Source organism: Myotis daubentonii, chromosome 1 (assembly GCF_963259705.1).
Source record: "Myotis daubentonii chromosome 1, mMyoDau2.1, whole genome shotgun sequence".
Classification (NCBI taxonomy): domain Eukaryota; kingdom Metazoa; phylum Chordata; class Mammalia; order Chiroptera; family Vespertilionidae; genus Myotis; species Myotis daubentonii.
The window spans coordinates 149,096,662-149,111,120 of NC_081840.1; the positions used below are offsets into that span (position 1 = coordinate 149,096,662).

Sequence of the window (14,459 nt, forward strand, 5' to 3'; positions counted from 1 at the left end):
GGATTTTATATAACAATGACAGAAATAGAACAATGTTTCTTTAAGCTCCTTTTGGCACTCACTATATATTTAGAAAGCCAAAAATTTGTAGTTATTTTCTAGTTTGCAAATATTCTCTATATATGGTGGCTGTAGCTGGAAGTTCCATCTTTCTGTACAGTGAGAGAGGGCAGAGTTCTGGGGCTAAAATGAAGGTAATTTGATACCAGAGTTAGAGTTCAAAAGGTTCAAATAGAAATGGTGTTCAAATGGTGTTCAAATGGTGTTCAAATGGGCTAGCCTTAAATCTAATTAACTAAAATACTAAACATTTGCAGATGCTTTATTGTTTCCAGCCTGCTACAGATATGTAGTATTTAATCAGTAATATGGATTATGGATTTTCTTAAGTGCCAGTAAACTAACGGTATAATAAGTCCCAGTTATCTCATTTCTCTGTAAAAGTATCCTGAATTCTGTACAACTAACTTATAGGGTCTATTTGTAACCTTATTACAAATTTATAGAGTTCATTTGTAACCTTATTAAAAATGCAATAAGCTCACAGAATAGTTTGGAATCTAGAACAAAATTACAGTGAATTCTATGTTAATCATAGTGTTTTATAGGAATATACAGGATAATCTGGAACCAGATGTAGGGTTGGATGACAGGGAAGATTCTCTGGGGGATTAAGACTGGTACCTGAGCTGAGTCTAAAAGGAGTAGTTGGATTAGGCAGGTGAGGGATCCGGGGAGAGGCACAGATACTTTTTAAAACAAAGCAGGGAGATTTTGAGAAGATGGCATATTGGGGAACTTTAGTGAATCGGGGTCCTATGGTCTGCAAAGGACTGTGGCCAGAAGAATTGAATGAGGTTGGGTAGAATGACTGGATGAGATCTTTGAAAACCAGGCACAGCAGATCCTCAAATAACATCATTTTGGTATAAAGTTAATGAAATACTGCAAGAACTTAAATCTTGTTTATATTGATTATTAGCCTATGGTCAGATTGATTTAATTATACATTACTTCACTTAACACAGAAGCTATAGATGATGTTAAGTGAGGACTTACTGTATTTCATATTAAGGTGTTTGGATTTTATTTTGAAGGTAGTGAGGAGTCACTGAGGGCGTTTACATGGAAAAATAACAGCCAAATTTGCACTTCTCTTACAAAAGTATTCATAGGAGCATACTGAAACTAGGCTCTTAGAATAATCTGCTGAGGAAAATGAGTTCTGAGGCTAAGGTAGCCAGAAGATTGAAGGAGAGTATAGCATAGCATTACCAAACGAAGAAAATCATTTTTACAAATCGAAAGTAATTTGGCTAGCAGTGGTAAATGTTAAGGAATGTTTGGTTGAAGTCTGAGAAAAAACAGTTGGCTTTATCAATCAGGGTTCCTGTCTTGTTTTTTCTGCCTCCCCTCCCCCCACAAACACCCCCAACCCCATTTGTAACACTGTTTGAAGGGATAGGGGGAGGGATGAGAGAAAATGAAGAGCATTTCCTAAGTCTGGTTAATATCTGTTTAATATTAACAGTATTCCTGTGGAGTAGGTATTAGTTTAAAATCTGTTGTTACAAATAAGAAGTGGTTCATAGATGTTAGGTGTCTTGTTCATTTTCTTTTAACTGACAAGCGGTGGAGATGGAAATTGACTTACACTTTTTCCATGATTTATGCAAGTTATGAGGAAGTAAAACTTTAAGTTGGTTAATTTAAAGTTGACCAATACTAGTAAGTACATTGGACTTCCTTGACCCATGTTGCTTATCTTTTAAAGGCTTACATGCATCCCTATACTTTTCCCCCACCTTCAAGGATTTTGAGCTGTTCTTATGATCTATTCTCCCTTTGCTTCCTCAGATTTCAGCTCTTCCTCTCTTCCTCCTCCTCTTCTTTCAGTGTATGACATGTAGCCAGTAAAAGAATAAGGGAAAATTCTTCCTAAGTACTGCATTCAAATAGTGATCACAAATACTCTGACTTGTTCTCAGAGTATTTGTTACTAATTGTAGTGTGAAGTGACTGAGGTAAATTGGGCCTATGTAAGGTTTAAGAGTGGGAAAAAGTACCAAAGTTGTTTGTTCAACCGAAACCAGCTAGTATGCAGAAAGCAGTACTTTGCTTGATGTTATTTCATTTGCCTCTTTATTTTAGAAAATCATGTTAGTATAATTTAGCACTAAAGCTTCAGATTATTTTATTAAAATGTATCCCAAGTATGTATGTTTTGGATGCTATGTTTGGTTATTAACGTAGGATGAAATTTTGGCTAGTAGGCCATTAAAAATTTTTTAAGCTGTCACTATAGTTCAGATTATCAAAGTTCAGAAGCTCTTTTTTAGCTTTAGGTGAAGTTGGTTGAGTGTGTGACTTTAAGATATAAAGGTACCTTTTTTTGACAGCAAGATGAATACTGAAACTCTGTAGATTAAAGTCATTTTCTTAAATTTTTTTATTTGTTTTAAAATTGTATTTATTTTTTTCAATTACTATTGGTATTCAGTGTTATATTAATTTCAGGTGTGCAGCACTCCTATATTCTAAGAGTTTTGTAGTTTTAGTGCTTACATTTTGGTCTGTGATCCACGTTTTGTTCATTTTAGTGTAGAGTATAAAGAAAGAGTCTAACTTTTTTCTTCTGCCTGTGACTATCTAGTTGTTCCAGAACCATTTGTTGAAAAGAATTTGCACAATAATAAACTCAATCATTTTAAAGTGTACAATTCAGTGCCATTTAGTACATTCACAATGTTGTGCAACCACCATCTCTATCTAATTGTTTCATTTTGTTTTTTGTGCACCCACCACTTCTATCCAGTTCTAATTTTGTGAATGTACTAACTAAACATTACATTATCCCAAAAGAAAACTGTGTGACCATTAAGCAACAGCTTCCCATTTCCCCCTTCTCTCAGCTCTTGGAAACCACCAATCTACTTTCTAGCCCTATAGATTTCCTAGTCTGCATATTTCATATAAATGAAATCATGCAATGTGTGACCTCTTCTGTCTTGCTTGTTTCACTTAGCTTGTTTTAGGAATTATTCATATTGTAGCATGTGTTTGTACTTTATTCATTTTTATAGGTAAACTAGTAGATAAATAATACCCTATTGTATAGATATACCATATTTTGTTTATCCATTCATCTCCTGATGAATATTTGGGATTTGGTGTATTTTTTTTTTAATGCTATCACTTTTAGACTTTGACCTTATGTATTAGCATTCTTCTTTAGTTATAAATTCACAAATAAAAAAAAGATCCATTGTTCCCCATTCTTAATCACAAAGAAAGTGTTTTGTGTTTTCCACCTTTTTTTTTTGTAGTCCTCATACTTTGCATAAGTTTTTTCATGTTTAGTGTCTCATTGAAGCCTCACAAGAACATTAAAAAAGACATATAGGGCATTTTTCAAATTGTTCTCATTTTGCAGAAGAGATTATTGATTGTTTTTCCCCCTAAGTTATATAACAAGTAAATGACAGTCTAATGTAACTGCAGTCTTTTGCTCCAAATCATGTTCTTTGCTGGTAATAAAATCAGTCTATGCAAAAAGCTTTAGTTGTTATGCCATGAGTCAACATACCTAGTCACAGGGTTTTCCAAAAGTAGCCAATGAAAGGTAATTATGCATGCCTATTCTTTTTATATCACAGTTAAAAATTAACCTAAAATGTAGTTTAAACTCCATCTATAATAATAAAAGCATAATATGCTAATTAGACCAGACATCCTCCCTGATGACCTTCCAGATGAAGCCGGGGCTGTGAGGGATGCCCAGGTCCTGGGTGCCAGAGGGAAGCTGGTGCCAGCAGCTGGGGGAAGAAAGGGCTACTCTTACACGAATTTTGTGCATCGGGCCTCTAGTTTATACTATTGTTGTTAAGAGCTAGGCTCACCTCTGTACCACAGAATCTTGTCTTACAGTTAAAAAAGACCAAGCGCTCTAACACCACAGAGGGACCATATGTGTTTTTGGTTTTATTCATCATTGTATACACTAGCGTATTTACCTAGTATAGCTGTAGGCTCTCAAAACATTTGTTGAGTGAATAGATGAAGGAAATGTATTGTACATTCTACTATCTGTGTGACCCATCACTAAATTTCATCATAAATTGCCACAGAAAATTTCTATTAATCTTACAGGTTTTGAATGAACACACAATAAGAATTCTTTTTTTAATCCTCATCTGAGGACATGCTGAGAGAGAGCGAGAGAGAAACATTGATCGGTTGCCTTCCCTATGTGCGCCAACTGGGGATCAAAAAGTCATTAAAATTTAAGAATCCTAATACTGATAATATATATTTAATAGTTTGCAGTTTGGTAGATGCAGTTTTTGAGAGGTAACTGTACTAAAATTTCTATCAATGTAAAATTTATATTTGTGTGTGAAGTAATTTGATATCTATTCTCTAGGATGCCATCACATGTGAATGATTAAATCTTACTCCACTCATCAGCTCCATAGTCTTCCTACTCTCATTCTCATCCCCTATTCTTGTATCAGAAATTTATTTATGTGTTTTTAAAAATGTCTTTAAACATCAGTCATTTTACATTTTCACTAGAGTCAGCAAAGCATCTTCTATAAAATTGCCAAAGGCTGCCCTAAGATACATTGTCATTTTAGACTTAGTAGACACTTTGGTTTTCCTTTTAGGTATTGACAGCTCTTCTACCACAAGCAGTGCTTCTCCACTGCCCAACAGTTACGATGCCCTAGAAGGAGGCGGCTACCCAGGTAATTTGTTTTGTGCCTGTTTAATGGTTGCTTGAAAAGTCACTGACCATTAATTGCTTTCAAAACATGAACATGTATTATACATAATTAGCAGGGTGTATATTTTTTAACAGAACAGGGGACATCTTTCTGGTATTTCTCAGCCTTAATTATATGGTATTAATTTTTATACACCAACTATGAATGTTGTTTTTGGGCAGCTAAAGGAAATTTATTACTCTATTTTTGTTATCATGCTCTTTATCATTTTCCTCCTTCTCAAAGTCTTTTAATAGTGAATAATTTTTCTCTTCTTTTCCCTATTTTATGCTAATAACTCCTTAAATATATTTTATATTTCTGTTCTCATGCTTAGGTCCTTGAATTCCTTCCAACTAGCCTCTGAATATAAGTAGTCTTTGACTCTTTACTCCCCCTATGGCTCCTGGCTGCCTCCACCAGGTAAATAGATTAACCAACTTGGATGTAGTTTTTGGAGGCATTACTTTTAACCATATCAGGAAATAACTTTGGTCATTACATAGAAATAGGAGTAGTGGATAGTATTAAAGGAAAAACACACAAACTTAACCTTTTGTAATTAATAGTCATTTTTATTATAACATCTTATACTGTGATTTTTCTGATTTGCCTATCTCCTATCACCTGACAACCACACCTGACCTACCCTTTTTTCTCTCTCTCTTTCTGATGACTCCAAACTTTAGGACTAATAGAATAAGTAATGTTGCCCTTCTCTTCTTATCACTCTGAGAATAATCCAGGATTAAAGTTGAAGTATTCTGTACTTAACGGAATGCACTATCTTGCTACCATTATCCTATGAATCAGAAAAGTTTAATCTCAGCTTAATATAGAATTTCCTTTTAATATTTTAAGAATACTTAAATAAACTACTTTAGTCTTTTGTGGTTACAGATTTTTCCCACCTAGGAACCACTATTTGTGTGTATGTGTATAAGAAGTTGTGGACCATTCTAAAAGCAATCATTGTCATCAAAATAGTCTAGAAGTTACTTCATCAACTAAAAGATGAATAGTCTAGCCTGGCCATTGTGGCTCAGTGATTGAGCATTGACCTATGAACCAGGAGGTCATAGTTTGATTCCTGGTCAGGGCACATGTTCGGGTTGTGGGCTCGATCCCTGATAGGGTCATGCAGAAGGCAGCTAATCAATGATTTTTATCATTGATGTTTCTATCTCTCCCTTTCCCTTCCTCTCTGAAGTCAATAAAAATATATTAAAAAAAGAAAAAAAGATGAATACTCTAACTGTATAGTATGTCATGAGCTTCAGAGTAACCTGAAGTGAAATGTCCAGTGTGGTGTAGTTAAAAGATCATGGCCTTGGAGTTGGGCCATGGTTTGTTTATATTCATTTATCAACAAATCTTATTCTCATTATGAACTGTGCTTTCAGAGTAAGTGAGTGACCTACAGCAAATTTTCTAGCAATTTATATAGCAACAAAATTAAGGAAAGATGTGAGCCACTGTAGCAGTAAGGTTAAATGAATTGAAAGTTTACTATGTCAGGTACTAGGGTAGATTTTAGGACTATAGAAATGTATGAACTATTGTCCATTTCTTACAGAAGGGGATAAGTTTTAGACTTCCATGTTTATGAATCCAGTTCTTTATTTCTTATGCTGATGTCATGTTAAGAGACCTTTCTACTTACAGTCTCAACGCCATGAGGAGAGACAAGCAGGAAATAGTTAAGATCTGACACTGCATTGACGCTCTTGTCCTTTTAAGTCTGGGATGTTACCAGAAAGCTAATAAGCCAAGCCTTGCCTAATTAACACATGATGATAGAGAGCAGAATGTGTAGGAATGTATCTTCAAAATTAGAGCAAATAGAGTCAGTAGAAAGATGTGATTCCTCAAGAAACTTTTTAAAAATAAATTTTATTTAGTCAGTTGCTTTTGAGAACGCGTTGTTTTCATAGTCTGATTACTGGTGAAGAATATGATTTTTTATATGAAAATAGATTTGAATACATCTATATTATAGCTATGACTTGGAAAAAAATCTAACAGTCAATATACCAAATGGTTAATAATGGTTATGTGTAATAGAATAATTTTTAGGATTTCTTCTTGTTATTCTTGTATATGATGATTAAATTTTCTACTGTTTTCATAATTTTAATCACATTTTAGTTTTTGTTTTAAATTTCAATAAAGGAAGAACATTAATTCATTAAATTGTATTGACATCTACTGCATACCAGACATTGTTTTAGGAGCTGGACACTTCTAGACACGCTTTCATATTTTCATAGTTTTGCCTCTATAAATAATACAGATTTCTAGGGGATTATAGAAATATGCCACTCTTTTCATGGACATATTTTATAGATGGCAGGGTCAGATAAATGGCAAAATAGAGTAAAGAGTAGTTGACACTCTTTTTAGTGCTTTGCTTTGTTTTCTACTTTATAGCCCCATTCCTGAGGAAAAAATAAAAGGAAAAATTGTTTTTTGTATAGTTAATATATAAATATAAAGGCCTTATCTATTAGAAATGCCACCTGAATATCAAAGTATTTGTTCAAGTGATACCAAGTGAGGTTTTCTTAAAATAGGTCTATAAAAAAAAAAATGGGTTGGGAACATATAAAACAGGATTAACAAAATATTGATGATTATTAAAGCTGAATGATGAGTATGTGTGGTTTATTAGTCTATTCTCTACTTTTGTGAATGTTCAAAATTTCCCATAGTAAAAAGTTAAAGAAAAAGGGAAATGCCAGAGGTTATGGCTCTCCCAAGAGCCAAGTCTTTTTATACAGTTGTGTTTTCAGGTGTTAACACCTTGTCTTTCTCTTTGTTAGATATGCTTTCTTCATCAGCAAGCAGTCCTGCTCCTGATCCCGCTCCTGAACCTGACCCTACTCCAGCTCCAGTGCCCACTGCCCCTCAGCCTTCAAAAGTGGCTAAACCATTTGGATATGGTTACCCCACTCTTCAGCCTGGTTATCAGAATACTGCAGCACCACTGCATCCCGGAGGACAGCCCTGTAGCCCAGCATATTCTGGATTCCAGCAGTATACTCAAGTATGTATTTAGTCATAGAAAGACATTGCATATCTAAAAATTGTGAAACTATCAATTCTAACAAATTTCTGGTGATTCAAATGGGTCATAGGTACAAATACAGATAAGCCTGGGTTGAGCATAGAAAGAATTTGTTTCTAATTTTTTTAATATATTTTATTGATTTTTTACAGAGAGAAAGGGAGAGGGATAGAGAGTTAAAAACATCGATTAAAGAGAAACATTGATCAGCTGCCTCCTGCACAGCTCCCACTGGGATGTGCCCGGAACCAAGGTACATGCCCTTGACCGGAATCGAACCTGGGACCCTGAGCCAAACCAGTTAGGGCTATTTCTAATTTTCATGTGTGTGCATACATAGAAAAAAATAAAAGGAAATATAAATATTAAATTTTTATTTTTTACTTATTTTTATTTATTTCAGAGAGGAAGGGAGAGGGAGAGAGAGATAGAAACATCAGTGATGAGAGAGAATTATTGATCACTGAATTCTACACACCCCACACTGGGAATTGAGCCCACAACCCAGGCATGTGCCCTGACCAGAATTGAACCATAACCTCCTGGTTCATAAGTCAACATTCAACCACTGAGCCACGCCAGGCAGGCAACATTAAATTTTTAAAGAGGTTAAATTTGGATGATGATATTAGCTGTAATTTTTCTTCATCGTACTTTTATTTTTCAGTCTTCATAATGTGCATGTATTAATTTTATCAAAATTAAATAAGCATTAAGTGTTCTGTGTGTTTTTTAATTCTGTATTACTAAGCTGGTTACCTCAAAAAAAATGATACAGCATAAATGTGGTTTGCAATTTTGGTTCCAACTCTTGAAGAAATCTGTATGACAAATAACTAGGTACTAGCCTCCACATACATAAATGCTTGTCAGTGCTTATGTTCATTAACTACTTCTATGACCCATTTTGACATGACTTGGTTTGGATGCACCTCTTAAATACCATCTCAATTTAATAATACAGAACAGTAGTTTACATTTATATTTATTGAGAAGAAAATAAAATATAAAAAAGATGGCAAAAACATTCTGTTTATAATAAAACTGTTCTTAGACTAACTTAATAGAAATTTCATCTTATAGTGAATTAAGAATAACAATTAGAGTGAAATAGTAAAATTCTTTGTTTCTGGATTTAATCTTAGAATTAAGGTTCAAAAGGAAGAAGAAAACTTAGAGAGGCACCAGAAAAATATGGTTGATTAGCACAAATTTCCCTGACTTCTGTTTTGTTAGGTTTTCCAGATGAAGCACATTTTTAATCACCCTGGTCTGACTTGTGTGCTTTAAGCAAATTGCTATTTGGGGTCATAATATGTCATTTATTTATACATTCTAATGAAAAGAAAGTCAAGTTCAAAGAAATAATCTGGTTCTTGGAATGTTGGGCAAGGAAAAAAAAGTATTTTGAAATTGAAAGTGATGACATGAAAAGGTTTCATAATGACAGGAAAAGGTTCTTGGCCAAACCTGGTCTGCTGCCAACTTTGGTAAATAAACTTGTACTGGAGCACAGCCACACTCATTCTTTTATGTGTGTATTATCTATGCCGACTTTTATACTACAGTGGTAGAGCTGAATAGTTGCAAAAGAGACCAAGTGGCTCTTAAATTTTGAAATACTTATTATCTGGGCCTCTACAGAAAAAGGTTACAGACCTTTGACATAAGAGAATGGGAATTATCATTCTTGTCCCATCATATTTGGGAGGTTATTTTGGCAAGGTTAAGAGATTATCTTTGGAATAAAAGTAAAAATTAATATTTAATATACTCGATTTTTAAATGTAGCCTTATTCTATTCTTCTGTAATCACAATCCTTTTTATACTCTAGCTTTAGATTAGAGGAGTTTGGATAAAGGGGCAGAGACAGACTGAAAAATAATGTTGTTAATCACAGTTGAAATGAGCATCCTAAAGCCAGAGCTTTAGGAGTGGACTCTTAGACATCATTCTAGTCCCAACTTTCATTTTTAAAACTTTTTTCTGAAATGCAATCCATAATATGTAAAAGTATATAAATTAGCAGCATGCAGCTTAAAACATTTCTACGAATTGTACATACTCACGTAGCCAGCAGCCAGAGGCCATTCATGCCTTTTCTATTTATTAACCCTTCAAACAAGAATTGACAACTGTCTTGACTTCTAATATCAGATTAGTTTTGTTTGTTTTTGAAGTTTATATAAGTGGGATCATACTGTATGTACTCTTAGCTAGACTCTCTTGCTCAACAATGTGCTTGGTATGTACTTGTAGTGAATACCCTTATTACCCAGATTATGGTCTCTAGATACCATCCCTTTAAAAAGAACCAAAATTCTTTTTTAATTTTAGCATAAATGGTTAATTCAAAGGCTAAGGGGGAATAGTAGAAAATTTTATGCCACAAAGTTAGGAATCTAACGAAAATTAATAAATAGGCTCATATCAAAAGGACACCAGGGCTAGCTTGAAGGGGCTCTCACTGGCCAAAAATTAGATAGTTTGAGCATCAAAATGAGTAGCCACAATTCATTAAATCATTTGGAGTTAATCAAAAGCCATGCATTCATAGTGGTGCTGCAAATATAACAAAGGAAATGCAGACAAATAAACAAAGCAAAACTCATTGACCATCATTGTACATTTCTATGACATTAGCTCATTATCCTGAAATTGTAATTGGACAAACTTGAAAACAAGCATTATGCTGCCTTTTTAATAGGAACTGTATTCAGAAAAACCAAATTCTTGATGTTGAAAAGCATTGTTGCTGAAATTCTGTGAGGTTTAACCATGCTAATAAGATTTTAATTCATTCAGTATTTTTGCTTTCAGTTGTGTTTTTTTTTTAAAGAATGCTTTAAATTGAACTGTCCTATTAAGTCATTCTACTGTTAACAACAGGTTTAAATGTTCTTTCTTTTTTCTAGATATTAAAATCCTATATGTAGTATAATACATTTCATTCATGCTTGTTATATTGTTCTGTTTGTTTTGCTTTTAATTTATCTCTCAGCAGTATCCTGGTATGAACCAGCTGTCCTCCAGTCTGGGAGGACTGAGCCTTCAGAGTTCTGTACAACCAGAAAGCCTAAGACCTGTAAATCTCACTCAGGAGAGGAATATTTTACCCGTGACTCCTATTTTGGCTCCTATACCTAACTTGAACTTAGACCTTAAAAAATTAAACTGTAGCCCAGAGTAAGTATTTATTTTATAATTTTCAAAAATCGTAAAAGTAATATGGTGTTAATTCCTTGAGTGGAAGTTTTGTTAATGTGAACACTTCTATTTTAGTTTGTATAGATATTCTGGATATAAAATTCAATTTAGGTTGTTTTTTCCTGTCCTATCTCTGTCTTTTTCCACTTCCATTCCTATCACCTAATACGAGGGACCTTTTTTTCTTTTTTGGTGAAGGGTTTTAGGAACCCAAATCTATATTTTCCTTCTCTTGCATTTTTTCTCCTCACTTTTCATCAGCAATAACTTCTCGTGTCTTTTAAATAAGGTGGAATCTTTACAGTTTTATGCCCTTTTATCTTTGCTTGAAAAGGACATAAAGTTATATAATCGCATGAACAGTTTTAACATGTTAAGCACCCAGCCTGCTTTGTCTTCCGGAAGGAAAGTATAGTGTCAGTCACCGGTGACTGACAGGGCGCTTAACGTGTTAAATTAATGGTTTATCCCTGAATTTTCTTTTCCCACTCAGTATAGAATGTGAAGACCATTACCCCAGCCTATTTATCCAGCCTGAATTTAGATTTGGATTTCTTTTTATTGAGTATTTCCTCACCTCCTGGGGAAATTCAGCTGGCAGCCTGCATCTGGTGGCCATCCTCTGTGTGGATAAGCTCTGTTACGTACCTCACAGTGCCTCCAAGATAAAAAGTTCTCTGTTCTTGCATGCTTTCAGTACTTCTGTGTCCTGGTAGGATATTCCTCTGCTCCCAGAAGACATTCTCTGCTCCTGGAATCTCTTATAAAGTAAACTCTGATTCACAGAACAACATTAAGTTCTTCCTTGTGTTAAGAGAGTTGGTATTCTTTAGAGCCAGTATTGCCCTTTGTAAGGCAATAGATTTCTAGCTTTTTAAAAAAGTATAATAAGCCTCTCTTTTTCAACCAAAATCTTATATAGTTTCCAATACAGAAAATGGAGCTTTCCGAGGGTCCCCTTTCTACTCCCCCACCCTACCGCCTATCCTCCATCTGTGCCTAAGGAAGTTCCAAGATCACTTCGATAAAAAAATGAATAAATTGATTCTATGTTGAAAATAGCTGCCCATCCTTCTGAGTGTAAGCTTCTGTCAAGTCTATAAGTATGCGGATTATGGCCTTTATTATGAATAGTTAGGCATTCCCAAGTAGGTGAGTGTAGTATATTGTATGTGTATATGTACATGTATATGAATATGTATTAAAGAGTCCATAAGGAGGGAATGCTGTATGCGTTTCTACTTAGTTAATATGTTTTCTGTGAAAATATCTCATCAAAATAGAGTAATTAGGAGTACAGGCTTTAGAATTGGACATACCTAGGCTGCTTACCCTGGTTCCACTGATAAGTAGCTATGAGATTTTGTGCCAATTATATAACCTCTCAAATTCTTAGCATTGTCAACTGTAAAACAGGAATGATAATTGTGCCTACATATTAAGATAAATTATTCATATGATAAATATTAGTGAATGCCTTCTAAGTGAAGTGCCAGGCACTGTTTCTGGTGTTGGGCATGAAGCAGTAAACTGAACAGATTTCCCAGTCTCATGTAACTTAGATCCTATTAAGGAAGAAAAGAAGTGAGAGAGTGTGCCCAGCTGCTTGGACTGCACACGTAAAGGTCCCGGAGCCGGAACACCACCAGCCTGGATTAGAGTGTATCTGGCTTTCTCTGCAGACTGTCAACCACTCTAAGGAAAATGCCTTTCCTGGTTTCTCCTACTTCTGCTTTTTAGCTCTTTATTGATTCTGTGCCTACTTACCTTAACTTACAACTTAATAAGTTATAAGTACTTACTGTATGAGAGGAATAGTCCTACGATGACACAGGACAAAATGATCTCTGATCTCAAGTGGAAAAGACAGACAAGGTACACAACCAACTAAAGCAAGTCAGACTAATTGATACCACAGAAGCATAAACAGATCTCAGAGCACAGAGGGAGAAGTCCTTCTGACTTGTGATCAGGGGTGAGGGTGGCTTCAGAGGAAGCAGGAACTGATGAGTCTCAGGCTAGGAGTTCAGCGGGTGAAAAGAGGGGAGTAAAAAAAGGAAAAGCATTATTAAAAGTGCAAAGATATGCTTTTCATTCACGTTTTCTTCTCCCTCCTATTTATGCCCTACATGCTAGTCATAATGGAGTAATTGTTTTTCTACCATGAAAATGTTGAGTCCTTAATTTAGGTATTTTCACATTTTACATATATACATGTTTAAAGTAATAAGGACCTTCCTAATTACCATTACAGACCATACTCAATGATTTTCATTTATGCCCTTAAATCAGCGGTTCTCAACCTGTGGGTCGCAACCCCTTTGGCGGTCGAACAACCCTTTCACAGGGGTCGCCTAAGACCATCCTGCATATCAGATATTTATATTACGATTCATAACAGTAGCAACATTACAGTTATGAAATAGCAACGAAAATAATTTTATGGTTGGGTCACAACATGAGGAACTGTATTTAAAGGGCCAGAAGTTTGAGAATCACTGCCTTAAATGTTCTTATTTATCTACAACAACTGTCTACTTCAGGGTGTTTGTTTTTTGTTTTTTTCTGATAGCTAATGTAGTCCGTGTTCTTTATATTTTTTGCAGTTCCTTTCGGTGTACTTTGACAAATATTCCGCAGACACAGGCTTTACTGATTAAAGCTAAGCTTCCTTTAGGATTATTGTTACATCCCTTCAGAGACCTAACGGTAAAGTCATATTTAAAAATATTTGTGGGTACTGACATGTGTTTTTATGTGCAAGGTATTTAGATTATATATTTTCTTAGAATTTTTTCATCTTCTTTTATTTGAAGTTAACAAATTTCTGTCCAGTTCAATTCAGCAAACATTTTCTGAGCACCTGCTTTGTGACAGGCCCTAAACTAAGCACTGGTAAATATAGAGGTGATTAAGTCATTGGCCTTGTCCCTAAGAAAGTCTTCTCTAACAGGGAACAAAGATGTAAGAACAAATAATTACATGCAGGAGAATTAATACATGTTAACTAATCAAATTCTCTAAGGTATTTAGGTGGTGAGTATAGTATGGGAAGTAATTTCCTCTGGCTATAGTAGCAGAAGTTTTCTATGAGTGATGAAGTCTGAGCTGGATTTTGAAAGATTAGTTTTGAAAGTTGGAGAGGCCATAGAGGATAAACTTAAGGAGTCCTAGAGGCCTGGTGCACTTGTGGGGGAGGTTCCCCTCAGCCCGGCCTGCACCCTTTTTCGCAGCCCGGGATGCAGACATCCTTAGTGCTGCAGAGGTGGGAGAGGCTCCCACCACCACAGCTGCATTCACCAGCCATGAGCCCGGCTTTTGGCTGAGCTCTGCTCCCCGTGTGGGAGCACACTGACCATCAGGGGGCAGCTCCTTGCGTCGAGCATCTGCCCCCTGGTGGTCAGTGCGCATCATAGCA

General features: G+C 35.2%; 1 protein-coding gene across 12 annotated transcripts in view; it reads left to right on the top strand.

Moving 5' to 3' along the window:
• Positions 1–14,459, top strand: part of SEC24B (SEC24 homolog B, COPII coat complex component) — a 91,551-nt gene that overhangs the window by 54,462 nt on the left and 22,630 nt on the right. For 7 of the 12 annotated variants that reach the window (XR_009448348.1, XM_059662152.1, XM_059662156.1 and 4 more), the window contains 4 exons: positions 4,668–4,748; positions 7,589–7,812; positions 10,836–11,020; positions 13,648–13,750. Coding sequence is in view for 11 of the 12 variants with exons in the window: in XM_059662152.1 (XP_059518135.1) it covers positions 4,668–4,748; positions 7,589–7,812; positions 10,836–11,020; positions 13,648–13,750 (593 nt within the window). In the remaining variant the exon portion in view is untranslated. The remainder of the gene's footprint in view (positions 1–4,667; positions 4,749–7,588; positions 7,813–10,835; positions 11,021–13,647; positions 13,751–14,459) is intronic. The other 5 variants (XM_059662172.1, XM_059662124.1, XM_059662164.1 and 2 more) reach the window with 2 other exon arrangements.